The 25,840-nt window shown below is 42.4% G+C and overlaps 1 protein-coding gene across 2 annotated transcripts in view; it reads left to right on the top strand.

The window, feature by feature from the left end:
- LOC147880594 (calcium-dependent protein kinase 20-like) overlaps nt 1-24,757 on the top strand; it is a 30,898-nt gene extending 6,141 nt beyond the window's left edge. Inside the window, exons 7-9 of one of the 2 annotated variants that reach the window (XM_087371259.1) lie at nt 7,388-7,618; nt 23,669-23,862; nt 24,476-24,757. In XM_087371259.1, the coding sequence (XP_087227385.1) occupies nt 7,388-7,618; nt 23,669-23,821 (384 nt within the window). In that variant the 3' untranslated portion in view covers nt 23,822-23,862; nt 24,476-24,757. Of the gene's footprint in view, nt 1-7,387; nt 7,619-23,668; nt 24,413-24,475 lie in introns of those variants that run through there. The other variant, XM_087371258.1, reaches the window with a different exon arrangement.
- Nucleotides 24,758-25,840: the final 1,083 nt, after the last annotated feature.

Below are 25,840 nucleotides of genomic sequence, written 5' to 3'. Positions count from 1 at the left end.
CATACCACTCCGCAGTTCTATGCACTTCACTCTCCTACACTGCCATTTTCTTACTCTTGCACTCCCACACCTGTATCTTCACCCATTCTTTCTTTCTGCTGTAGCGTTGACTCTCATGTTCTTCCTTGTACTCATGCTCTCTCACTTGCTTTCTCTTTCATGCTCATACTTTTGCCTCACTATGCTCCCCCCCCCCCCCCCCCCCCCCCCCCTCTCTCTCTCTCTCTCTCTCTCTCTCTCTCTCTCTCTCTCTCTCTCTCATGCTCCTAAATGTGCCTCACCCATGCAGTTCTCCTCCCCCCCCTTGCCCCCTCCCTATTCTTGAAAAGGTATAAAATGATTTCTGCACTACGAAGGAGCGTTCACAGGTGATCACTTATTGCGATAATACTTTCTATCTTAAATGATGCGTTGCCTTATCAGCTAGATTTAGATTTAGATGCTCGTTTGGGAGAGACTAAAATGAAATCGTTTAGACTTCACAAGCAGATGTAGCTTGAATGAAGAGATTTGGACTACTTTTTGATTAGCCTTCTCCTTTAGTGCTAGCCTTCGTCATGGCTGAGTTTGCCCTTTACCTCTGGAGTGCCGATAGAAACTCAGTACGAAGACTTTGTATAAATGGATGCTCAAGTATGTGTGGGTGTGTGGATTTGTATGTGTGAGAGCATACTTTTATACTATGGTCTACACCCACTGTTGGGTGCTGATGACGTCAGTGAGGATGTCATAGTAGCTAGTCCTTGCTATGCTCCTTGCTATGCGTGATGGAGTTTATGGTTTTCAATCTTATGAATGACTCTTGTGAGATTGAAATTGCACTATGTTGTGTTTTTAGAGGATGAGTTTGGGAATGTTCCTAGATTCATCTAGGTATATGCTTCTGCCGTATTAGTGGACATGCAAATTTCACCTTGTGAAGTTTTCGTCCAAGTTGCGGCCTACTGATATTGTGATAGTTCTTTCTATCTTAAATGATGCGTTGCCCTATCAGCTAGATTTAGATTTAGATGCTCGTTTGGGAGAGACTAAAATGAAATCGTTTAGACTTCACAAGCAATTGTAGCTTGAATGAAGAGATTTGGACTACTTTTTGATTAGTCTTCTCCTTTAGTGCTAGCCTTCGTCATGGCTGAGTTTGCCCTTTACCTTCGGAGTGCCGACAGAAACTTAGTATGAAGACTTTGTATAAATGGATGCTCAAGTATGTGTGGGTGTGTGGATTTGTATGTGTGAGAGCATACTTTTATACTATGGTCTACACCCACTGTTGGGCGCTGATGACGTCAGTGGGGATGTCATAGTAGCTAGTCCCTGCTATGCATGATGGAGTTTATGGTTTTCAATCTTATGAGTGACTCTCGTGAGATTGAAATTGCACTATGTTGTGTTTTTAGAGGATGAGTTTGGGAATGTTCCTAGATTCATCTAGGTATATGCTTCTGCCGTATTAGCGGACATGCAAATTTCACCTTGTGAAGTTTTCGTCCAAGTTGCGGCATGCTGGTATTGCGATAATTCTTTCTATCTTAAATGGTGCGTTGCCCTATCAGCTAGATTTAGATTTAGATGCTTGTTTGGGAGAGAATAAAATGAAATCGTTTAGACTTCACAAGCAGTTGTAGCTTGAATGAAGAGATTTGGACTACTTTTTGATTAGCCTTCTCCTTTATTGGTAGCCTTCATCATGGCTGAGTTTGCCCTTTACCTGCGGAGTGTCGACAGAAACTCAGTACAAAGACTTTGTATAAATGGATGCTCAAATATGTGTGGGTGTGTGAATTTGTATGTGTGAGAGCATACTTTTATACTATGGTCTACACCCACTGTTGGGTGCTGATGACGTTAGTGGGGATGTCATAGTAGCTAGTCCCTGCTATGCGTGATGGAGTTTATGGTTTTCAATTTGGTGAGATTGAAACTGCACTATGTTGTTTTTAGAGGATGAGTTTGGGAATGTTTCTAGATTCATCTAGGTATATGTAATTTTCCGCCTAGCCACACTCTGAGCTCACGATTGATTTCGAACACATTTGTCCACGTTCACTCTACAGAGCCCCTTCGTTCCCTAGATGAGTCCAAAATGCTACATGTCCAAGAATTAGGGCTCCATTGAAGTGCCCCCTTTTACCCCCTTCTTGGGATACTTTAAAACCATTTTCCCATAGGTATAGTTTGTAAATAGGAACACCTAGGCCTTTGGCCTTTAGACTCACCTAGTCATGCAATCCCTCTTCAGGCATCAGCATCCTCGATGATGAAATCTAGGAATGCTCCGTGCATCTAGTACACAGATTCCTAGGTTGCCTTAGATAGAGGTAAACTATGCCATGCAACCAACACCATGGGTATCTTTCGATTGCGTACTTGCATTGTTTCTTGGTTTGAGATTTTTATTAGTTTGGGTCTTGCATTAAATAAAATGACACCCTCAATTAGTGAGTCACCTAGGTGTAAAAACTGTTTTAAAGTTGGGTGCACCTTATGACCATGTGGTAAGTCCAATCTATAGGCTACACCTATTCTTTTTAGGATTAACCACGGCCCACAATGTCACAGTGGTGATAACTTAGCACACTATCCTTGTAGTCAAAGACTTGAAGTGTGAAGGAACTCGTAGAAAGACTTTTTCTCCTTTCTTAAATTGTCTGAAAGATCTATTTTCATCTGTAGACGTCTTAGCTCTATACAAAGCTTGGCCGATGTTTGCTCTTGCAAGTGCCAACATCTCTTGCATTTGAAGAACATAGCTCGCGGCACTAAGCACTTTTCGAGGTATTTAAACAATAGTCACAGTAGGCAAAGTCCAACAAGGGTCAATCACTTGTTCCATGTATGCTGCCTCAATGATACATATACTCTCAGCACGTCTTTTAAAGTTTGATTGACTCTCTTCGTCTGGCTATCTAGTTCTAGATGATTCCCCCCAACTTAGTCCTTAATGCCTAAAACACTGCAGCTCAAAAATGGCTGGTAAATCTAATACTATAAATTTGGGTGACCCATGTAGACGAAATATATGATAAATAAAATAAATCTACTATTTGCAAGGCACTAACCGAATCCCTACTTGGAATAAAGTGAGCCATCTTGGTAAGACGGTCAACCACCACAAGGATAAAATCATATCCACCTTGTGTCATGGGCAAGTGTACTATAAAGTCCATGGAAATGCTCTCCCATTTGCTTAATGGTATCTCCAAGGGTTGTAAAAGGCTAGGTCATATGTTTTCTCAACATTTGAATGTTTTGCACATGGGCTATCATGGCACTGTCGAATGACCCTCTAGCTGAGATCATTCTAACTAAGGCTACCTTGCCATTACTTCTTAGCACACCATTTGCTTTGGTGTATCTTGCATAAGTTTGTCTTTTCTAGATGCCACGTCATCTATTTCCTTGGTTTAATGACATTAGCCTTAGGCCAAAGGCTTTAGACAAAGTCGTCAACTTTTTGAGTTTTCCTAATCTTGGTCATTGAGGCATCTCTAATACCATGAATTATGCATAATGCGTGATAAGCACCAACAACCTTATTCTCCTTCCCTCTTTGGTACCAAATCTTCATATTAAGCTCTTGCATGACCTATGGCTACCTAGCTTGGCAGCCACTCAATTCAGGATGTTTACAAAGACACATCAGAGTATCGTGATCCACATCCAGGTGAAACTCTGAACCATACAAGTAATGCCTCCATGCTTCAAAAACTCTTATTCATGAGTTGGTGAATTATATGTGAGAGTGCAGTGGAATCTAGATAGCAATAGAGAGCACACACTGCGTATTGAAATGTGAGGAAGAGAGAGAAAAGTCTGCACAAGAGATTTGAAAAAATGTCTCAACTGCTAGGCTAAAACCATTTACAAGTGATAGTACAAACAAGAGGGGAGAAGACCTATGTAGGATCCCCTCACTATCCAACTTAGCCTAGCTAGGGCTGACTCGACTTGCAGGTTGGGTCACCGACTTGGATGGGGCTCCCCAACCAAGGTGCCTGGGTGGTGCCTACGTGGTGCCCAATTGTCGGCGCTAAAGAGAGCTTGGCAGAAGGTATAAACAGCCATGCAACCCCTCTTTCGCAGCCAATGCGCTAAAGGAGCCCAAATTAACCCCTTCTTACCTCACATTGATGGGCAAACCCACAACAAAGGACCTCACTCTATGATACATGAGATGCTAACTCTAACATCCCCTCTTAGCTCCTGGATCATGAATCAGCCTTAGGGAGCTGGAATGAGCACCAAGTAGTTGCTGTGATAAGAGCTTGGTAAACAGGTCTGCCTTGTTATTGAAGATGAGCAGGATCACTTTGTCGAGCACCTTCTTCTTGACATAAAGGTACTGTATCTCAATATGTTTCATTCGCGTATGAAACTAGTGATTACGAGCAAGTGCTATAGAGCTTTGATTTCATCGTAGATGACGGGTAGGGACGTGTGTGGGAACCCAATCTCCCCAAGCAATCTGCGAAGCTACTGTGCCTCACGTAGCGGAACAATCGGCCTGGTATTCAGCCCTAGGTTGACAAGGCTAAGGTGGGTTGACTTTTACCGCTCCATGTGACTATTGCTAATCCTAGGGTGAAGCTATATCCCATGGTTGAGTGAGGAGTGTTTGGATCTCCTCCCTAGTAGTTGGATCTTGGATTGTTGCCCGGTATTCAGCCCTAGGTCGAAGACAAGACTATGGTGGGTTGTCTTTTATTGCTCCATGTGACTGATGTTGATCCTAGGGTGAAGCAATATCCCATGGTTGAGTGGCGAGTGTTTGGGATCTCCTCTCTAGACTGAGTCACTCTAGCCTAGTAGTTGGATCTTGGACTATTGCCCAAGGTACTTGAGGATCCTCATACTTGCATCCCAATGGGTCTTCTTTGGCGTCTACATCAATAGCCCCATGGTACTTGAGATCCAAGGGGGTGTTGAGTAGTTGGATCAGGGATTTGATCAGCCTACGATATTGACCTGACTAGCTCACTAAGATCATACTTGGACAGTTTGGTAGTGGAGTCCATAGGGGAAGAGATAGACTTACACTTCATTTGGAAAGTTGTAAGAAACAAAGTAGCCTTCTAGTCCGTGTCAGATCTCGAAGAAATGAAGTAACCCTAGATTTGTCATCTCGAAAGCTTGTGACAGAGCCGCCTTTGTATAGACTTGGACGTGATTGTGACATCCAAAAACCCTTCCATAGGAAAAACCCGTCAGTCTTTGGTTCCAAGCTCGGGGGGCTCGCTTGAGTCCATACAGAGCTTTCTTAAGCCTGTAGACCATCCTTGCTGATGTGGCAAAACTTGGAGGCTATTTCACATAAATCTACTCATGTTGAGCACCATTGAGGTAAGCTGAATAGACATCTATATGAAAGATCGGGCCAAATGGTGATGAGCAGCAACTGCCAAGACCTCCTCCGAGTAATGTCTTGGCAGTGGGGGCAAAGTTTTTCATAATCAATCCTTGGTCGTGGCGAGTATGCTTTGGATACAAGTTGGGCCTTGTGCTTGACCAAGCACCATCCGATGTGTACTTGGTCTTGTAGACTCACTCGACACCAATTACTGACCATCGCCTCGGTTTTGGAACCAGCTCCTAGGTCCCATTCTTCTCGGTGGATTCCAACTTGAGCTCCAATGCGTCTTCAAATGCTCCAGAGAAAGTGCTTCTTGCATAGAGGAGGGTTCTTTGTCTCTAAGGATCCGAGACATCAAAGAGTAATTTACTCGAAGAGGGGTAGCCTCCAAAACCTTCTCCCTGCCATGCTGGGACCTGCGTTGTCCTCCTCTCTTCCCTGAGCTACGAAGAGGAATATCCGTCACTCCAGAATCACGAAGAGTCTTAATCAGCCACTTAGGCACATTTTGAGAACTTGAACCTAAACTCCCTCTTGCGGTCTGAGGAGATGCAATCATCTGGTCAGCCACTTAGGCACACTTTGAGGACCTAAACTTGAACTCCCCCTTGAGGCCTGAGGAGATGCATCATCATCTGGTTCACTGTCTGGAACATTTGTTGGTATTTGCGGGGGCTTAGGCAGAGGAACTACAGCATTGTCATAATCATCAATTGGCTTGCCAAGAACGGGTGTGACTCATCAACCACTGCGGATGGAGTTTGTTTGTCAAAGATGGCATACTTGCTAAGTTCAATCTCTCACCTCGTGGGATCATACAGTTGATACCTGTCGATTGAGAGTTATACCTTGAAAAGATCATGTGGGTGGATTTGACATCCAGCTTCCCCCTCTGCTTCTTGATAGGCATCACATCCAAACGCTAAAAAATGATAAACATCCGGTTTCCTCCAAAAATATGGTGTTACCTTAGGAACGGCTGAGATTGGAGAACCATTGATGATGCAGACCGCCGTAGATGTAGCCTCTGCCCAGCGAAACTGAGGACCATCATGATGTGCCAACATGGTCCGGGACATCTCCACGATAATTCTGTTCTTCCTCTCCACTACATCGGCCTCAAAAGCAGTACCTGTGTTGGAAAATTCTGGTCAAATGCCCTTTTTCACACAAAACTCATCAAAGACCTGGGAATAGAACTCACCACCTTTGTCAGCCCTTTGGGCTTTCACAATCAACCCGGACTCATTCTCCACGAGAGCACACCACTCAACTCTAAAAAGATGTCGCCTGAATAAAGCAGCAAGCCAAAGATGCCACGGGTCACCCTGAGGGGTCCCAACGATCAAAGAGAGAGTTGCCAAGGTATAAATACCATGATCCACCGTGTCAGTGCATACTACCTGGCTGGTGCCTTTACTCTTGAAGCTTCGACCAAGTACTAGGAACTTGATTGCTATTGGAATTCCATCTACCATTTATAAGCCTTGCTACAAAGAGACACACTTGCCTCAGGGACTTGCAGCCTATGGAAATCTTGCCAATTTCAGAGAAGGTATAGAGGGTATTTGTGTTTCTGTATTTCTTGCCTCCATTAGTAATTGAAGTCTAATTGAATTGGCAGCATGGTGCCTTTAGTGAAATCTTTGACTCTTTTTTGTGCATTTTCCAATCTCAACCCACATTCTTGTCCTACGAGATAGTTTCCTTGATATAGACACATGCTTAAATCCCTTGTTCCGTTTCCTATGTTCCTTTCCTGCCATATAGATCTTAGGATTCTAGATTTAGCATCATGTTTGGTTCTACTGAATTTATTTGTATTTTCAAGTGAATGTTAATAAAGGTCCAATCTGCGTGTTTAACGAGTTCTCCCCTTCATAGAGTTATGCCTACCAATTTTGACTTCTGTTTTGCAATATATGTTTTCAGAACGTCAGTGGATGCTATGACTAGTATCAAGGAAGCTTTTGGGAGCTTGATGATGGTCATATTTTTATAGAAGATTGGTAAGCTTTGTTTTTTGTGACTTTGCAGGCAGATGGAAATGGGAATGGAACTCTTGATTATGGTGAATTTGTGGCAGTCACCGTCCACCTTCAGAGGATGGATAATGATGAGCACTTGCGCAAAGCTTTTTCTTATTTTGACTTGGATGGGGATGGGTTCATCGACCTGAGTGAACTCAAACAGACTTTAGATAGTGAAGTGGGTCTGGATGACATGGATGTTGCCAATGCTATAATTCAAGAAGTGGACACAGACAAGGTTAGTCCCTACTTTTCCTTTTCTGTATGCTATTGAGTAGATCAATGTGCTTCTTTCTCTAATCGTGAGCTTTTTGATTACGATTTGTTATGCATGAAGGTGCTTTATCCAACGTCCTACATTGAATACTAGTCTCTTAACATCCAAGATATGGCTGTTTCCTAGCATGGTTTGGTAATAGAGGAGTCTTGTTGGAGGGCCACACGCTTTACATATATGATACCTTGTGTGGTCCCTCAATTGAGCTTCTTTTGTAACTAAGATTCCAATTCAAAAGAGATGTTTGATTTTGACTTCGCCAACAACTTATAAATTTATTTAAGGAGGAAGGAAGATTGAATATTTTGGTAATTGAAAGTAAAAAATTGAAGGAATTAATATCTGGAGAAAAGGTTCGCAGGTTTACGTCTCTGTAGGCATGCAAAACACCTGCATATAATTTAGATCAAGACATACTCATTGGTCTTCTATGGAGATGATATTTTTGTTGATAATATCTGGATCCACAGTTTGCTGCTGCGTGCAAGTGCCCACAATGGATACCTATGCCCCCAACAATGTGGGCTATATATAGGAGCTGGTGTGCCCCATAAAATGGGGCTAGATATAAGAGCTGGTGTGCCCCAAAAAAATGGCTGACTGGCCCTGTCTCTTAGCCGACCAGGGCTACCTGCTCCTGCCAACTGGCTCTTATGGGCTGGTTTGCTGGCCGGCCAGTCTACCTTGGGGCCGATAAAAGTCTACAGAAGGCTGCCCCATTAGGTGGTACCCAGCCCATATGCCCATTTGAAGGGCTGTTTACTGAGCTTATACTCAGCCATTGCATCCTCCCTACAGGCCCAAGGCAGCGCCAATGAAGGGCAGCCCCATGGCAGTCTGTTTAGCTTTCTGAGGCCAGTAAAATACAAGAATGATTAACCCTAAGACAGATTCTGTCTGCCCACCTGGCAGCTTGTGTGCTGTCCCTGTGACAACCTATTCATCCCTCACTCTTCCGCCTATCTCTCTACAGATGCCAATTTCCCATGCTTTCCTCATTTGGGAGCTTACAAACAGGGCTTGATCCTTATTCTCTGACAATAATAAAATCTGTAAATAAGTCATAGGACTTCTTAATCTCATAGAATGGGATGTGCTTGTAACCGTGTCCTTTGATTAAAGAATCAGCTTACATTAAAAGTTTTAACTTGAAAAAGCTGGTTTAGACAGCAGCTAACTCTCTGTATAAATTTGTGGAAATCTGCCTACGGCTTGCAGCATCTGTAACCTAATAGAACAATGCTGCTGATGCATGTGTCAAAGACAGTTTCATGGGTGCCGTCCATTGTTTTAAGTCAGGGTACTTGCAACCAAGGGGACTTAATGGAAGACACTATTAGGATATATACGTGTGATGTAGCTGTTTGCTGTCATGACTGAGCTGGAAAGATAGCCATGGGCTTCTAGCATGTCTGTGGGCTTAGTCGTACAAGCAGCTGTCTGCTCTCCTGGTTGAGCTGGAAATGAGTCAGTCACCATGGGCTTGTAGTAGCATGCCTGTGAGATAGAGCATGAGCTTATTTGTGCTAGCAGACCTCCTTTTGGTGCCTTTGTGCTCGTCTCTCTAGAAAGATGATGTGTGTCGTATGCATGTTGACTATTGTGTTCTAAACAAGTTGTTAATTAAGAATGTCTTTCTGATCTAAGAACTCGCTATATCTTTTATAACTCGATGTAGTAATTTGATCACTTTACTAATACACAAGAGATATAATCCAAGAAAAATAACGAACAAAGTACGCACAATCTTAGATATGAAGTCTTTTATCTATGGTGTATCGGCCTTAGGGCTTTAGGCATTTAGAAGGATTGAACATAAGCTGAAAACTAAAAGCCGAGAGCTGAACAGCCCATTTTTCTTTTAGTTTCAACACAGAGTTTTGATGAGTATGCGTGTCCTTTCTAAATTAGGAATGTAATCTTTGTAGGAAGCGGTACATAAGAGTGTGAGGTTCATTTAGTTTTTTATGTTTTAAATAATTCATTCTTTCTGTAAATTCTTTCTTTCATTCCTCTGAGAGAGAGAGAGAGAGAGAGAGAGAGAGAGAGAGAGAGAGATTTTATTCCTGGTTTTTGGGTCGATATTTTTTTCTTGATGCATATATTTTCAGATGTATAAAGTGGATACCATCACATTTGTATATCACAAACAGGATATTCATAAGACAGGTTTCAAGAGCACATTGTGGGTGATATTAGTATTTGGTGATGCCTTTTTGACTAAGCAGTACACCGGCGATCTTCAACCAAATGATGGGTAGATTCTTTTCAGCAACTTCAGACTTGCCTAATGACACAATTGTGTTCAGTTGTTGGAAAAGTAGAGGCCACCTCGGATTGCATCGGGGGGGCGTACCTAGGGTTTGAGGGATTGCCACATGGGCAACATAGTGGCTGCCATGTGGGCAGCAGTCAGACAAAGGAAAACACAGGAGGAGTACTTGGTAGAGAGGGCACCTCCAGGAGGGTAGTGTGACAGAGAATTTAGGGGCTTGATTCTAGTCACTTCTTAGAGTCAAAAGAACAAGAGAGAAAGGAAAATAGACGAATCAAAGCAAGATAAAGATATAAACATCAAAGGTGAGATCATAGTTCAACATGGAAAAGAGGAAAGGTTGAGGGGAAGCATTCTGCCAAGTGTTCGGCGCCGAATGTAAGAGCAAGCCTCAGTTGGAAGAAAATTGAAGAAAATTTTCATACTAAGAATTACATGGATGAAAGTGAAGGGGCTGAATTGGTAGGGCTCATTCTGACGTATGGGGTTGTTGGGTTGCATCATTTTGATAAATTTCAACACAAGAGAACCCACAATTATTGGAAATAAAAATACAGCTACGATAGCATGGGAATAGCTCTTCCTTTGACCCTCAAAACCCAAAACAAAGAACACATGCTTGTAGGGTTTGAAAAGACAAGAATGTTGACATATAGTTCACGAAAAATGGAACAAGAGATGAGAAGTTAGGACCATTTTAGTAATAGACTCCAAAACTGTCCTAAATCCAAGTCTATCTTGTTCTGCATACTGTAGCATTTTCTCAGTAAATCATAACATGGAAGTAAAGGCATAAATAGATAGAGCTCAAAGAGACGAAGATTTTGATATAGGTTTCGATCAAAATGGAGTACGGAGAAAAAAGTTATGGGCGTTTTACGACAAGGTACCAAAACAGTTCAGGAGCGACTTGAGCAATAGGAAAAGGCAACGATTTCTCTTACTGAAGGGGTTGCTTCCGCAGTACATATTGGACTGAGGTCGCTCAAAGGGTAGAGAATCCCCTCATAACAGATTTCAAAACAAGCCATACATGAGCACCAACAGAGCTCCTGAGCGAAGAGGAAAAAAATATGAGAAAATGGAAAAAGAAGGGAAGATCTTGGTTTTGGAAGCCAGAAAGCTTCCCACTAAAAAGAAGAGAGGGGCTAAGGCTCAAGGGAAAGGAGAGGCATAGAAGGAGCTAGATATAAGGCAACGACAAGGCTACGAGGAGAAAATGAGATGCTTGAGAGAGAGGGGAGGGGCTTCTTTTATAGTCTAATCCTCACCTTCCTTCACCTCCGTTACATTTGCTGGCAATAGATTCTTTCATCTCTTCGTGACATAAGGGCATGGGTCACTATCAATTATCCTTTTAGGAGGATTTTGACAAGTGTCCCATCACAAGATGCTTCTTTATGCTTTTGAGTAGAAAAATCAATAGTCCTCCCATATGGAGCCCAAGAGGACCCTTCTCTTTTCCACATGTCAACATCCTCCACATTCCACATAAGAATTCTAGAAGGATTTCTTTTGACTTCACACTCCTCCACTTTTCCACATGCCCTCCACATGGTCTCCATGTGCATTCCCTATTATTTTAGTACATTATTGAGTCCGTGTAGGCTTTTGGTTCACTCTAAATATATGACTCATTTCTATTTCCCAATTACAAAGTAAATAATATATCTCCCAAACCATTCTATCGCTATACTAGGATATTTATAATTCATACTCGTGGTATTTACAATGATGCACTGCACTCATAATAACATTTGCAATCATTTTCACTAATTATTCTAATTAGTGTCAAACCCACATTAATGATTACATGAAATAAAGTAGTTGACATCAAAAGATTGTTAAGCCGCAACGAGAGTAGCCGCAAAGAGCTTTCTCTCGCCACTAACTTCTCCATCACGCTTCTTGGTTCTTTGTTTCCGTGGCTAGCTTTTGTTACCTTGCAGGTCCCACAAATCCTCCCACAGTTTCAAAACAAAATATCATTTTTTGTTGTTACATCTTTCCTCCCCCAGCAGATCCCCATGCTTGGCATGGGGGTCTGCTGGCTATGGTATCCGCGGATAAAATACTTTTAATCGGTACTCATTGATAGTCCAGGGACCTCTTGACCATTTGCATATTCCAAAAGATAAGTGTTATTTTTAAACTTTTTCTTCACCCTGAAGAGACCTTCTCAGCGTCGAAGGAGTTTCTTGTCTAGCCGCTTCTCTACAATGCACATGACCATCAAACTTCATGACCAAGCTTCCTTCTTTAAGTTTTGGCTTCTTCTTCTTCTTGGTAAGAGCATCATACCTTGCTTTGCTAGGTTGTTGTGCTGCCTCCAAATGTTAAAGTGCTTGAAGCGGCTTCTCATCCAAGGTCTCCAGCTGTACTAGACGTTGGGCATGTGTTTCTTCTTCGTTGCACAATCGAGAAAAAGTCGTGCGAAGGCTTGAGATTTCCAATTCTATTAGCAAGATGGCCCCCACTCCATAAACTAATTGAAAAGGTGTGAAATCAAGCGAGAGCTTATGAGTGGTTCTATAAGCCTACAAAACCTCTATATATATGCACATCCCACTTCCTTTTCATGGTGTCTACTAGCTTAGACAAGGATCCACAAAGCAAATCATTAGTTTTTTTCACAAGACCATTGCATTGGGGATAATATCAACTCCATATGATCCCCAATTTGTGCACCAAAGATTCAATCAAGTCATTCCTAAAAGACCTCCCTCCATCTATAAGGATTTCCAAAGGGTAACCAAAACGGGCACATATAAACTCCTTGAGAAATGATGCCACCGTTGTTGCTTTGCTGTTAACAGTAGCTTTTGCTTCTGCCCATCTAGTTGCATAATCAGTTGCAACTAATATATAATACTTCCCTTTTGAAGAACGAGGAAGGGAGCCAACAAAATCCAAACCCCATCTTTGAAATGGACCATATGCTAGAATGGGATTCAAGGGCCCAGGAACCAATTGCTTGCGTCCATATGCTTGGCATATCTCACAACTTCGGCACCACTCATGGATATCTTTGTTGAGTCGAGGCTAATAATACCCTGTGTTAAGGATCTTTCGAGTAGTGCTAGCTGAAACAAAGTGACTGAACATTCATGACATAGCTCCATAATCCTTTTATATTCTTTTAAGCTCACTACCCTCCTAAGAACCTTATCTTCACCTTGCTTGTATAGAACATGCCCAAGGATTGTATAAGGACGAGCCTTCCTTGTGAGCCTTTGCTTTTGTTGAGGTGTCAATCCATGAGGAAAATGTCCTTCATCTAAGTAATATTGAACATCTTGGAGCTCTGGCTAACCTGTATCTATCAATGCAAGAGTAGCTTCAGTGAAAGAAGCCATAGCTTTAGTAGCCATCTCATCAGCTTGATGATTATCTTTTCTTTGAATATGCATAAACTTGCAAAACTCAAAAGCTTCCTTTAACTCCATTGCTCTTTTATAAAGATATTATAGATTAGGACTCTGTGCCTTATAAACACCTTTCATTTGCCTAATGACCAGTTGAGAGTCCCCTTTAACCTCTACCTCTTTCACTCCTTCCTTTAGGCAATCTTCTAATCCACAGATCAATGCATTATACTTGGTCACATTATTTGATTAGGAAATTGCCTATCCTTGGTCCATACCTCTTTTCCTTCTGGATCAAATAGAATTATCTCCCTAGTCCCAGATTTTCTAGAAGGGCTAAAGGCTTCATCAAAATGCAGCTTGAAAGTTGTTGACGGGGTCTCCAACTCTTCATCTAAGTCTTCCTTTGCCTTTGTTACTTCTTCTTCCTTCTTACATGTAAGTAAATCTGCAAGAGAAGCTCTAGTGGTGCTTTTTGTAATAAAAGTAAAAGAGAACTCTTGAAGCTCACAAATCCACTTAGCAAACTTTCCAGTAGGATTGGGTTTGCGAACCAAAAATTGTAAAGCAGGTTGAGATGTAAGGAAGAAAAAAGGGCGAGGCAGCAAGTATGACCTAAACTTCTTCACTGCAAAGACCAAAGATAAACCTTCTTGCTCCATTTCACCGTACCTCTCCTCAGCCTCCGTGAGTCGCCGACTTGCATAATACAGTGGTTGCATGCATCCTTGCTCACACTTCTTAAGTAGTATAGCTCCCATTGAATGAGTTGACACACTTGGATTCACCTAGAAATCATTCTCCCACCTAGGAGGCTGCATAATTGGCCTTTGGCTCATGCATTCCTTAAGCAAACAAAATGCCTTATCTTGCTCTAGTCCCCCATTGGAAAGATACGTTTTTCTTTGTCAATAAATTTATAGGATACATCTTTTCAGAAAACATATTAACAAAGCGTTGGTAATACTTTGTTTTACCCAAAATGTCTCTCACCTCTTTGACATTACTAGGCGGTGGAAGGGCCATGATTGCTTGTACCTTCTCAAGATCCATTCCTATACCTTCCTCCGAGATAACATGTCCTAACAAAGCCACCTTCTTCTTGGCCAAACGGCATTTTGCAGGATTAAGGCAACCTTTTGCATATCAATACTTTTCAATGCAATTCTCAACTTTTCCAAGTGATCCACACGGCTTGAATAAATGCAAAAATCATCCAAAAACACTCTTATGAACTTTTCCAAGTAGGGTGCAAATACCTGGCTCATGAAACGTTGGAAAGTTGCTGGTGCATTAGTTAGACCAAATGGCATTACCCTATATGCATACACCTCCCATGGTGTAACAAATGAAGTCTTCCTTTGATCTTCCTCACAAATCCAAATTTGGAAGTATCCGGATACTTCATAAAATGGTAGAGGAAAATAGTCCCTCTTTGTGCATGCATTCAGAGGACGAAAGTCCACACAAACACGCCATTTCTTTCCTTTCTTCGGAGTAACCACCACTGGAGAAACCCACTCTGAATTCTCAATTGAAAAAATAAATCCAGCTTGGAGCAAGCTAGTTACCTCCTTCCTGAGCACTTCTGCTTGTACCACTTCCAACTGTCTAAGCCGTTGCACCAGTGGCTTGCTTTAAGGCTTTAAGATTTTGTGCTCCACTAAGGTAACTATTTGCAAACAGATTAGGAAACCCATCAAGCATTTTTAGGTATCCATCTCTTTCAATACCTGTTATAGTCTCATAAAGAAGAATCTCATTTTGTTGGCGAAGACTAGTGCGATCCAGCACTTCCTCATACATAGTTAAAGATGATTCTTCTTCTGAAGCTCCATTTTCTTGATTGTGCCCCCAATCAATACCAAGGCAAAGACCAAATACCACTCCTTCCACCTCTCCTTTTGAGATGGACTCCTTGGAGCTGCCACTTGTCTCGTGATCGGATGACTCGGACTTTGAGCTCTCGGAAGTCGAAGTTTCCTCCTTTACCACCTTCTTGTGGCGACTCTTGATGTTGTAGCAGACCTTCCTATTCCCTCCTTGGAGAATAAGATCACCTGTCTCCCACTTTTGTACTGCCTTCACTTGACGGAGCCAAGGCCTTCCCAAGATCAATGGGTAAGCCCTAGCATCTGGTTTTGTAGGAATAACCTGAAATGTTGTAGGTATAGAACTTCCATCTCTCTAAGGTCTGTCAATAGATGATAACTAAGAGTCCCTTGTCTAAGAGGAAAATTAGATTGTCTAATCTTTCTTCAGGATGACTTTTTCTTATGTTTCCGTTCTTTCTCTTCCTCCTCTTCCTCGTCACTCCTCGTTTTACAACTTCTTGTCATCAATGGCATCAAAGTTTCTTCCTCATCTTCCTCCTTTGAACATGTTTTTTCTAAGAGTACTACACTCGTCTTCTTTTTTTTTTTCAATTTTGGACATTCGGGACGATAGTGTCTCTTCTCTTGACATTCATAATAGGTAACATTGCTTTTATACCTAGGCTTATCCTCAGTTCGTGGAGCCCTAGGTGGCTTGGCATTCACTGTACAATATTATGCCATTCAATTGTGTAATATTATGATCCAGTGAGGGAGCAGACACTTGGGATGTTGAGGCTATCTCTACCTGATGTGTCGGAGTCATGACACTTATAGTTGGCTGAAATGTGGACTCAATTTGATGGGCCGCCTCCTTCTTCAAAGCAATGCGAAGAGCCTCTTTGAAATTACTAGGATTTTTGCTTAGAACCTTTCCATGCAAGGTAGAATCCAAACCATAAACAAATTTGCTCATCTTAAGATGTTCCATTGCCAATGAACCTTTAGAATCTCTCGTGATGAAGAAGACTCAACCACATGCAAAGCAGCTTGTTGGTACTTGATGAATAAATCCTCATACCTCATAGCGAAGGTCGAAACTGACTCTCCTTCCTTTTGGGAAATCTTCTCCAGTTGCAATAACAAGGAATTCGGTGACTCCAATGTCCCAAATCTCTCCTTCATTGCCTCGACTAAGCTTTCCCAATCATCCTTGGTATCTTTTGGCAAGGCCTCGTACCAAGTTAAGGCCACACCCTCTAAGAAATTTGGAAGTATCTCAGCACGTTCCTTCATAGACCAACTAGTCAAGCGGCATGCTCGATTGAATTTTCGAAGGTAACTCCGGGTCTTCTCCTTCTGATCCACGGAACATTGGAATGTTGTACATCTTGCACAAAAAATGAGCACAAAGAAGAAAGTCTTTGCTTATAAACAAGCTGAGATCGCGAGGTTATGATAGGAAAATCCTAGGGAAAACCTACCCGGCGTCTCCACCAAAAGATGTGACACAGAATATGGGGGCTTAATTCTAGTCACTTCTTAGAGTCAAAAGAACAAGAGGGAAAGAAAAATAGACGAATCAAAGCAAGATAAAGATATAAACATCAAAGGTGAGATCATAGTTCAATATGGGAAAGAGAAAAGGTTGAGGGGAAGCATTGGTTTCTGCCAAGCGTTCAGCGCCGAATGTAAGAGCAAGCCTCTGTTAGAAGAAAATTTTCATACTAAGAACTACATGGATGGAAGTAAAGGGGCTGAATTGGTAGGGCTCATTCTGACGTATGGGGTTGTTGGGTTGCATCATTTTGATAAAGCTCAACACAAGAAAACCCACAATTATTGGAAATAAAAATACAGCTACGATAGCATGGGAATAGCTCTTCCTTTGACCCTCAAAACCCAAAATAAAGAACACATGTTTGTAGGGTTTGAAAAGACAAGAATGTTGACATATAGTTCACGAAAAATGGAACAAGAGATGAGAAGTTAGGACCATTTTAGTAACAGACTCCAAAACTGTCCCAAATCCAAGTCTACCCTGTTCTGCAGACTGTAGCAGTTTCTCAGTAAGTCATAACATAGAAGTAAAGACATAAATGGATAGAGCTTAAAGAGACAAAGATTTTGATATAGTTTTCAAATAAAACGAAGTAGGGAGCAAAATGTTATGGCCATTTTACGATAGGATACAAAAACAGTTCAGGGGCAACTTGAGCAATAGGAAAAGGCAACGATTTCTCTTATTGAAGGGGTTGCTTCCACAGTACATATTGGACTGAGGGTTGCCCTAAAGGGTAGAGAATCCCCTCAGAACAGGTTCCAAAACAAGCCACACATGAGAACCAACGGAGCTTCCGAGCAAAGAGGAAAAAAATATGAGAAAATGGGAAAAGAAGGGAAGATCTTGTTTTGGAAGCCATGAAAGCTTCCCAATGGGAGAGAACTTTAAAGAAGAGAGGGGCTAAGGCTCAAGGGAAGGAGAGGCATAGAAAGAGCTAGATACAAGGCAACGGCAAGGCTACAAGGAGAAAATGAGATACTTGAGAGAGAGGGGAGGGGCTTCTTTTATAGTGCAATTCTCACCTCCGTTACATTTGCTGGCAGTAGATTCTTTCATCTCTTCGTGACATAAGGGCATGGGTCACCATCAATTGTCTTTTTAGGAGGATTTTGACAAGTGTCCCATCACAAGATGCTTCTTTATCCTTTTAAGTAGAAAAATCAATAGTTCTCCCCCATGGAGCCCAAGAGGACCCTCCTCTTTTTCACATGTCAACATCCTCCACATTCCACATAAGAATTCTAGAAGGATTCCTTTTGACTCCACACTCTTTTACACTTTTTCACATGCTCTCCATGTGCACTCTCTCTTATTTTAGTACATTATTGAGTCCATGTAGGCTTTTGGCCCACTATAAATATATGACTCATTTCTATTTTCCAATTACAAAGCAAATAATATATCTCCCAAACCATTCTATCCCTATACTAAGGTATTTATAATTCATACCCGTGGTATTTACAATGATGCACTCCACTCATAATCACATTTGCAATTATTCTCACTAATTATTCTAATTAGTGTCAAACCCACATTACTGATTACATGAAATAAAGCAGTCGACATTAAAACCATGCTCATGGCACAACCTTCAATGAGACTTAGTACCTCCTCCGGGCCACAATGAGTCCTTAGAAGATACGTGATGAAAAACTACCCGAGTTTTCTCACGGTTGCACTGCTTCCATGAACTCATAACACCTCAACTGATGAACCTGTAGCATGAGCAAAATTGCATCTCATGATCAGTTGCCTCCACAAAATCTTGGCGTAGCTTTTTCTTTTCTACTCTCCTTTTATCCTGTGATTGAACAAGGCTGGTAGTTCCGATTTATTTCTGGTACAACCTCTGAACCAAATAGAATGCTTTTCCCACAATACTGGTGGCCCATAAGATTGATTGCGCAACTAAATCGTATGGCGTAAGTTGCAACTGTATGCTATGAGAAATCGGAAATACCAAAACGGCCCAAGACCACAGCTCCCTGCACTTCTCTGATCACCACGACCCTCGTCATGAAGAATTATCTTATTACGTGCAGTTGATGCTGCAACCAAGAGCTCCCATAACCTTATTGAATTCTTAAGAACATTAGTACATTATCTATTTGAGCTGGAAGACAATCAAAGATGGGAAAAAACAGCTTCCTTGGCGCTTGTCGCACCATTGTTCCAAAGCCCACGATAAACTGTAGTGAAGAAAAACTTCCTTTTCTACCATAACCAGCAACTCCACAGATATGATCAAAAGTTTCCAACTCAAATTGCGACTTTCCTAAGCGTGAAACTCTCTCAGTAGCTCTCTATGATTGTACACGATCTCACTGAAGCAAGCAATATCCTCCTAAAGTGAGATGCTAAGCCCACAATCTGAGCAAAACTCTTGCATCCACTCACATGAACACTGGAATGAGCTGAACGGCTCATGAACAACTCTGAAGGAATGACTGCAACTTCATTAAACTAAGCCAAGACCCCACCGAAACGAGCATAAGCTCATGAAATTTTTGATCAATTGCTCTCTTCGACCTGAGATGAGCAAGAAGATGATTTGAACCAAGGCCATCCACCTTCCTTATAGAGATCCAACCAGTAGTTCCATTAACCGACGTCCTTCCTTTTTCATGCAAATCCTTGGGCATCGATTGGCTCCTTTTATCTCCACCATTGAGAGCCATCCCTTTAATTTTCTTTCCTTGTGGCCCACTCTTTCAAGTTGTGGTCGTGCAAAGCACTCCTTACCTGTAGTCTTTTAGGAAAGCACTAGTTCTTCTTCAGTGCCTTAGTGACCACTCCCTCCATCATCTATTTCATATGCCAATGCAAAATCCAAGGCCCTCATCCAAGCTTCGATGGCTATCGAATCGTCTCATTGGCGACAAGGTCTTCATCATCATCTCCTGCAATTAGGGTTCTCTATACAAGCGCGTAGTTATTTTCAAAATATATGTATTCAATACAAAAATCATCTCAAAAATAGAGGGCCAATGTCATGATATTCTCTAGCTACTATCTTCTATCCTATCCATACTAGTTACATGTGCGCCTATCAGTGCTACTGCGTCCTACACATGAGTGCTCTTATTCATGATTTACATAGCATTTTTTATCCGATACAAAAAGATACCAGTTGCACAAAAAAAGCCCATCAGCTTGTAATTCTTGGGGATGCTTTATCAATCTTCCACTGCGGAATACCCTTTGTAAAGATCCGTTTCTAACATGGTATCAGAGTCGTAAAGGAATTTTATGGGAAGTGGAGCTTGAAGGCAAGGACCTTGCTGAAGGATGACCTTGATTCATTGCTCAGGGGAATCTACTTCGACATCTAAAGGATTGTACTCAGGCGAGAGGCTCAGGTTTAGGTAGGTGTCTGAATGATTGTACCCAGGTGTATGACACTATAACTTTATCTTTTTAGTTCATTGTGGCAACCAACATATATTAGATTCCTAATTTTGGAGACATGGGCAAGCTTGATGGGACCAATTATCCATTGAGCAATATGAAGGTTCGTTTGAGGGAGTCGTGGGAAATCGCGAACGGGAGAGAGCTACTGCCTCTGAGGACCCATCGTGACTAGTCCAGCCACATCTACGACAGCAGCAGTGATGACACCAACGGACACTATGTTAGTGAGAGCATGGTAGATTTGTGATGTGGAGGCCTTGGCTATCATTGTGGGTACCACGGGGGATGTGGTGCTTCCTCACATATAGATTGCGAACAATTCCTTCGAGGCATGGACCACATTGAGGGATATGTATGAGCTCAACAAGGAAGCGAGGATCTTGGACCTTGAGACGGGGCTATATGGCATGAGCATGGATGAAGGGGAGTCATTTCAGGATCACATCACCAAGATGAAGGTGGTGTAGGATCAGCTGGCGGCAATTGGTCAAAGGACGAGCTCGACCAGGAGAGCAAGGCTATTGCTGGGAATGCTCTCCCAAAGCTATAATGGTTTTGTTACTACGATGATTGCAAGGCAAAGAGTGGCGCCAATGACGTTCGAGGAGCTGGTTCCATTGTTGTTGCAACAAGAAGCTCGGTTAAAGAAATATGATGGAACAGATGATAAAGCCCTAACAACTCAAGACAGGAGCAACGGAAAGGATAAGAGTAAGCCTAGCAAAGGCAGCCCAAGAAGGACAAATTTGATGATGGAGGGGACTCTTTAGGTGAAGAAAGCAAGAAGAGAGAAAGAAAGAAAAGAAATGCTTCTATTGAGATGGGCCTAGGCATTTTGCAAAGGATTGCAGCAAGAAGTAGTGGGCCAGCTTGGAGTCGGAGGAGTTAGCAGCTTATGTGGTGGTCAGAGAGAAACTTTTCTTAGTGACATCTCTCGGTGTTGCTGAGGTAAAGTATATGGACCTTGGTGTTACGTTCAGGATGTTCAACATTGGGAGATGGTCAGAAGAAGAGTCAGAAACTTTTATAATGGTGATGGACAATGATGAGTGCTTGGAGCCATCTGGATGGTTAGCTGATCTTGTGGGGGATTCTTCGATAGGATCAGAGGACTTAGAGTCAGATGGAGGCTGTGACTTAGAAGGAGCTAACACATGACTACACATGGAGACATACGGTCCAGGTAATTTGGATTTGCTTGGGATATAACTTCTCAAGTATGATATTTGGTTGCAGGTTTTGCGAGACCTAGGATGGGTTGGAATAGACCTTGAGATCATGGTGCCTGGAGAACTTCAGGCTGTTCACCCATCACGAGTGCTCGAGTTCAAAGGCAGGTATGTGATTGAAGGTGGTGCTATAAGGTGCTACCAAGGATGGACCTGTGTACCAGATTGGTGAGCTTATGCAGAACCAGGCCTAGTGGAGCAAGAGCCGTTGGATGAAAAGTTAGAAAGTGACAACGACACCAAATTGTTCGAGAGGGCTTCGCCACGGGAGCTATTGGAGCATCTTATCGATGGATTGGGATCGGGTCAAGATGTGTCAGTGAGAGGGGGTGTTGGAAAAGTAGAGGTCACGTCCCCATTTGTGAGTCCCCACATGAGGAGTGCATCGGGGGGTGTATCTAGGGTTTGAGGGATTGCAATTTGTCACATGGACATCATAGTGGCTGTCATGTGGGTAGGAGTTAGACAAAGGAAAACAAAAGAGGAGTACCTGGCAGAGAGGCGCCTCCAAGAGGGCAGAACAGAGGCGGATTTGCTACCTGGCTATCCAAGGGTGGAGAGGTCCAGGCTGCACAGGGATTCCAGCTGGAAAAGCCATCAATGAGGTGGTGCTGATGTCAGCTGCCTGTACGGCCCTGTTTGAAGGAATTCCGGGGCCTGGTAGAGGTCCAGACATGTGCGGATTTGTGGCAGCAGGAAGGCGCCTCAGTCGCAGCAGGATTTGGGGCCATATGGGCCTGTTTGGAAGTCAGGTTAGGGCTGGACAGGCCTGAGAGCCTGCCATTTGGCCAGGCTTGATCAGCCAGCCCTCTGTTTGTGTGCCTCCACAAGGGGGTTATGGGAGTGAGCGGGTTGGCTGGCGGGGGTCGGTGGGTTTTCCCCTACCAGGTCGGCCAAAACAAGGGGCAAACAGCCCTATTAAAGGGGGCCTTTGGGGAGCAGAAGGGAGCAAACAGTTGGGTTTGCCTCTACCAGGTCGGCCAAAACAAGGGGCAAAGAGCCCTATTAAAGGGGGCCATTGGCATTATCTGGAGCAGCCTTTCAGGGAGCAGAAAGGAGCAGCAGAGGACCTTCCTTGGGCCTACATCCAGGAGGTGGAGGCATAGAGAAGCTGCAGACTTAGCTCAGAAGGTTCTGCCCATCTAGGCTGACTACCCGGGCAGTAAGGTGAAGAGATCATTGGACAGAGAGTCTACATAAGCTCAAGAGGATCACGCGGGCTTAGGGACCTAGAGTTGCCAAGCAGATAGTAGGAGAGCTTTTGGTAAGATCAGAGGACCACGGTTTGGTGGGACTGCATCTCTTTTGTATTGTGACTGGTTTTGGACGGAAATATACCATTGTGGATTCTATATTTTTCTTGGAGCAGTCTATTTACTGGCTTGCACACCACTAATGGTTGTGAAGTATACATAAGTAAAGAAGTATTTGATTCCGTAGTGAAACACTTCCGCGTGTAATTCCTGGGGATGCTCTATCAATCTTCCACTGCGGTATACCCTCTGGGGGGATTCGTTTAACATTCGGTAAGAATGAAGAAGAGAATTAAGGAACATTTTATCCATACTTCCAGGGAAAATAACTGATGTATGAATGTGAAAAGAAGAGTTCGCCTTCGTTGTCCTTCAATTATTCTATCCCCTATCTCCTCTTCTGTCTGGGCCCTTGTGTGTTGTTGGCTGTTGACTCTAGGGTTTCCTTCGCTGGTGGCTCTGAATTTTTTGCCAGGTCTAGCACATCTGTACTGTGTGCTAGCACATGAAAAAATCCAGCCATCCTTCCCAGGATAGCAAAGTAAAGCTATTACTGGAATCGTTTGAGTGCAAGGTGCTGTGTGAGATGCAAGATTTTTTCTTTTAGTGTCCATGCAACTGCATTGTTCTACATCCAGTAGTTCTTGTATTGGAGGCCAATGTGGTCCACCCTTGTGTGATGATATGGACAATACGGGATCCACAAGGATCCCACCACAGGTGCATGTAGGCAGCCCACATGGGCCTGCCATAGGCTTGACCATGTGAATCATGTGATCAGCAAAGTGTTGATTAAGGACAGCCTCTAGTTTGGCCAGGAAAGGCACCTTCAGGTCGGTCAGGTCTACCGAGATGGTTGTGCTGCTGTGCTCTTGTCAACTGTGCAGAGCATTTTTTCAGGTTCTTAATTCAGAACACTGTCGTTTTTAATCAAATAATCATGTTGAAATAAATTTGTAAGTAAAGGCTGGCCTAGTATTACTAAAAGCAATTGTTTGCATGGAGCTCTTTCAATGTATATTGCCTATGTCTCTCCTTAATATGTCTGCTTGTAGCTTGTCCCTGAATTCTAAGTACCCTTATTGATATGGCGTGTACAGGATGGAAAAATAAGCTATGATGAGTTTGCAAGCATGATGCGAACTGGAACAGATTGGAGGAAGGCTTCTCGACATTATTCAAAGGAGAGGTTTACTAGTCTGAGCATAAAGTTAATGAAGGATGGTTCTCTGCAGAGGCATGAGAAGAGATGATTACTGAACACCCTTCCAAGCTTCAAGTTACCTCAGCCAAGGTGATTATATGTTCTGCAGGAGGGTACAGATCAGATAATGACCAATTTGTCAGGCATTTTTTCAGATTTCACATTGACTGGAATCTGGCTACACATATGGGCACCTGTAACTGACTGCGGATTTGTTAAAGTAGGTTTGCACATTTTGAGGTCCGCAGGCCAACCCGTGTTGTTTCCCCTATGGGGTGGTTGTACTTGTTATCCTTTGTAGGATACAAAAAATGCACCACGGGGATTCTGGAGGAGCCTTGTGAACACTACAATCACCTCTCTGGTTAGTTGTTTGGTGATCCTAGGATAGTTTTAAATGCACCAGGGAGTTTCTGGAAGAGTTTAGTGAACACTAAATTCAATCTGCCTCCGTTCAGTTGTGTAGTAATCCAGGAGATTCTGACCTGAGTGTCAATCTGAATCTTTTCTTCTTTTGAAACTCCTGCTTGGCAATCCCTTAGAACTTGTAAAAGGTCATGTGTACCAGGCACTGTTTCAATCAAGCGGCCTTCATGTAAGATTCAACATCTGTATGTTCTTTACAATATTGATGCTCTGATATTCCTCTTTCTTACTTTTTATGCGTATTAATATCTTATTAGCTATGTAATCTGATATACAGGTTCTACCAGTGCTTTTCAAAACAGAGTGCAAAACTTCAGGTTAACAGGTTACTTTTTGCTGGGCTAATGTAGAAATTTTCTATTTTTGTTCGCTGCTGAAGAATTGCAGCAAGTTTTGTGTGAGAGTGTGCGTGGGGACATTCTGCGTTGTTGCAACCTTGTCTTGTTTCTACGCTACTGGATGCTTGTTGCTAGTTTGGCATGTGTGGGTGATATGCACACATGCATGGGCAGATGTATAAAGGACTGTACTTCGAAGATGGCCAGCTTGCTGGAAGGGCTTTCTAGACTACATGGATGCTCTCCACAGTTGTGCCAACCACCAACTCCATTTTACAGCACCACACATTCCTTGAAATTCATGCTTTGAAACTCTTAATTGGAGGTTTTATGCCTGGCACTATTAAAGCAAACCAGAATACAGGTCAGACTGAAATATTCTTTCTTCTATACACACACCTTAGTTTAGGTGAAGGAAAAGCTATGTAAACAAGGTTGTCAATGCTGTTCACGTTGTATGAGAATCTGTGCGCTTGCTGAGTTTGTGGTAGGTGATTCATATATTTAGATTTTCCTCGAGTAAAAAAAACTGAGTTCATGTTACGTGATTATAATGTTTGCCTCTCGTATCTAGGGTTTGTATACATATATTTAGATGTTCCTCAAGTAAAAAATGGACAATCCTCCTCTCTCTTTTTCAAAGATGTACAATTTTTCTTTTATTTTAAGGAAATCTTCAAAAAGGTCCTCATTCCAAACTTCAAATAAACCTTTGATCTTACAAAAATCATTTACTTTTTGACCACTAATATTAGGATAGGATGCCTCTTTTTCATGTAGGCCTTGAAAATCAAATGAAGCAAACATTGAAAACTTTGGGAAAACTTTACCAAATCAAAGAATATAGTGATAACATAAAATGAACAAACTTGCATGCATGAACATAAAATGAACAAACTTGCATGCATGAATTGTAAGACACAAAACTAATACCTTTCCAAGCATGGCTGATGATATACGTAGAACTTAGCAAACACAGACCAGTGGGCACGCCACCACGAAGTAGTAGTATTATGGTGGGTTTTTGAATTGTTTACTTGACCACAAAGGGGTTAACATATTTGCCCAAGTTCTCTATGTCACCTCAAGAGGTAGATGGGGGTGGATGTTGTGCTTCACCTTAAAGCTATGCATTTCCTTTGGCTTGTTGTAGCATCATTTAAGCTAGTTATTTAGGAAAAAATATTCAAGCAAAGAAAAAATGCATAGTCAATGTAAGCTTGATTCTTGAGAGCTTTAAGAAGAATGGGATGGGCGAATAGGGTTTGGAGATCAGAGGGGTGGAGAAGAGATAGAGAAGTGGA

Source organism: Dipteris shenzhenensis, chromosome 32 (genome assembly GCF_047967505.1).
Source record: "Dipteris shenzhenensis isolate YYH24624 ecotype China chromosome 32, Dip_SZ_1.0, whole genome shotgun sequence".
Lineage (NCBI taxonomy): Eukaryota > Viridiplantae > Streptophyta > Polypodiopsida > Gleicheniales > Dipteridaceae > Dipteris > Dipteris shenzhenensis.
Note: the sequence above shows the minus strand (reverse complement) of the source record. Positions and strands in the feature narration are given on the sequence as shown.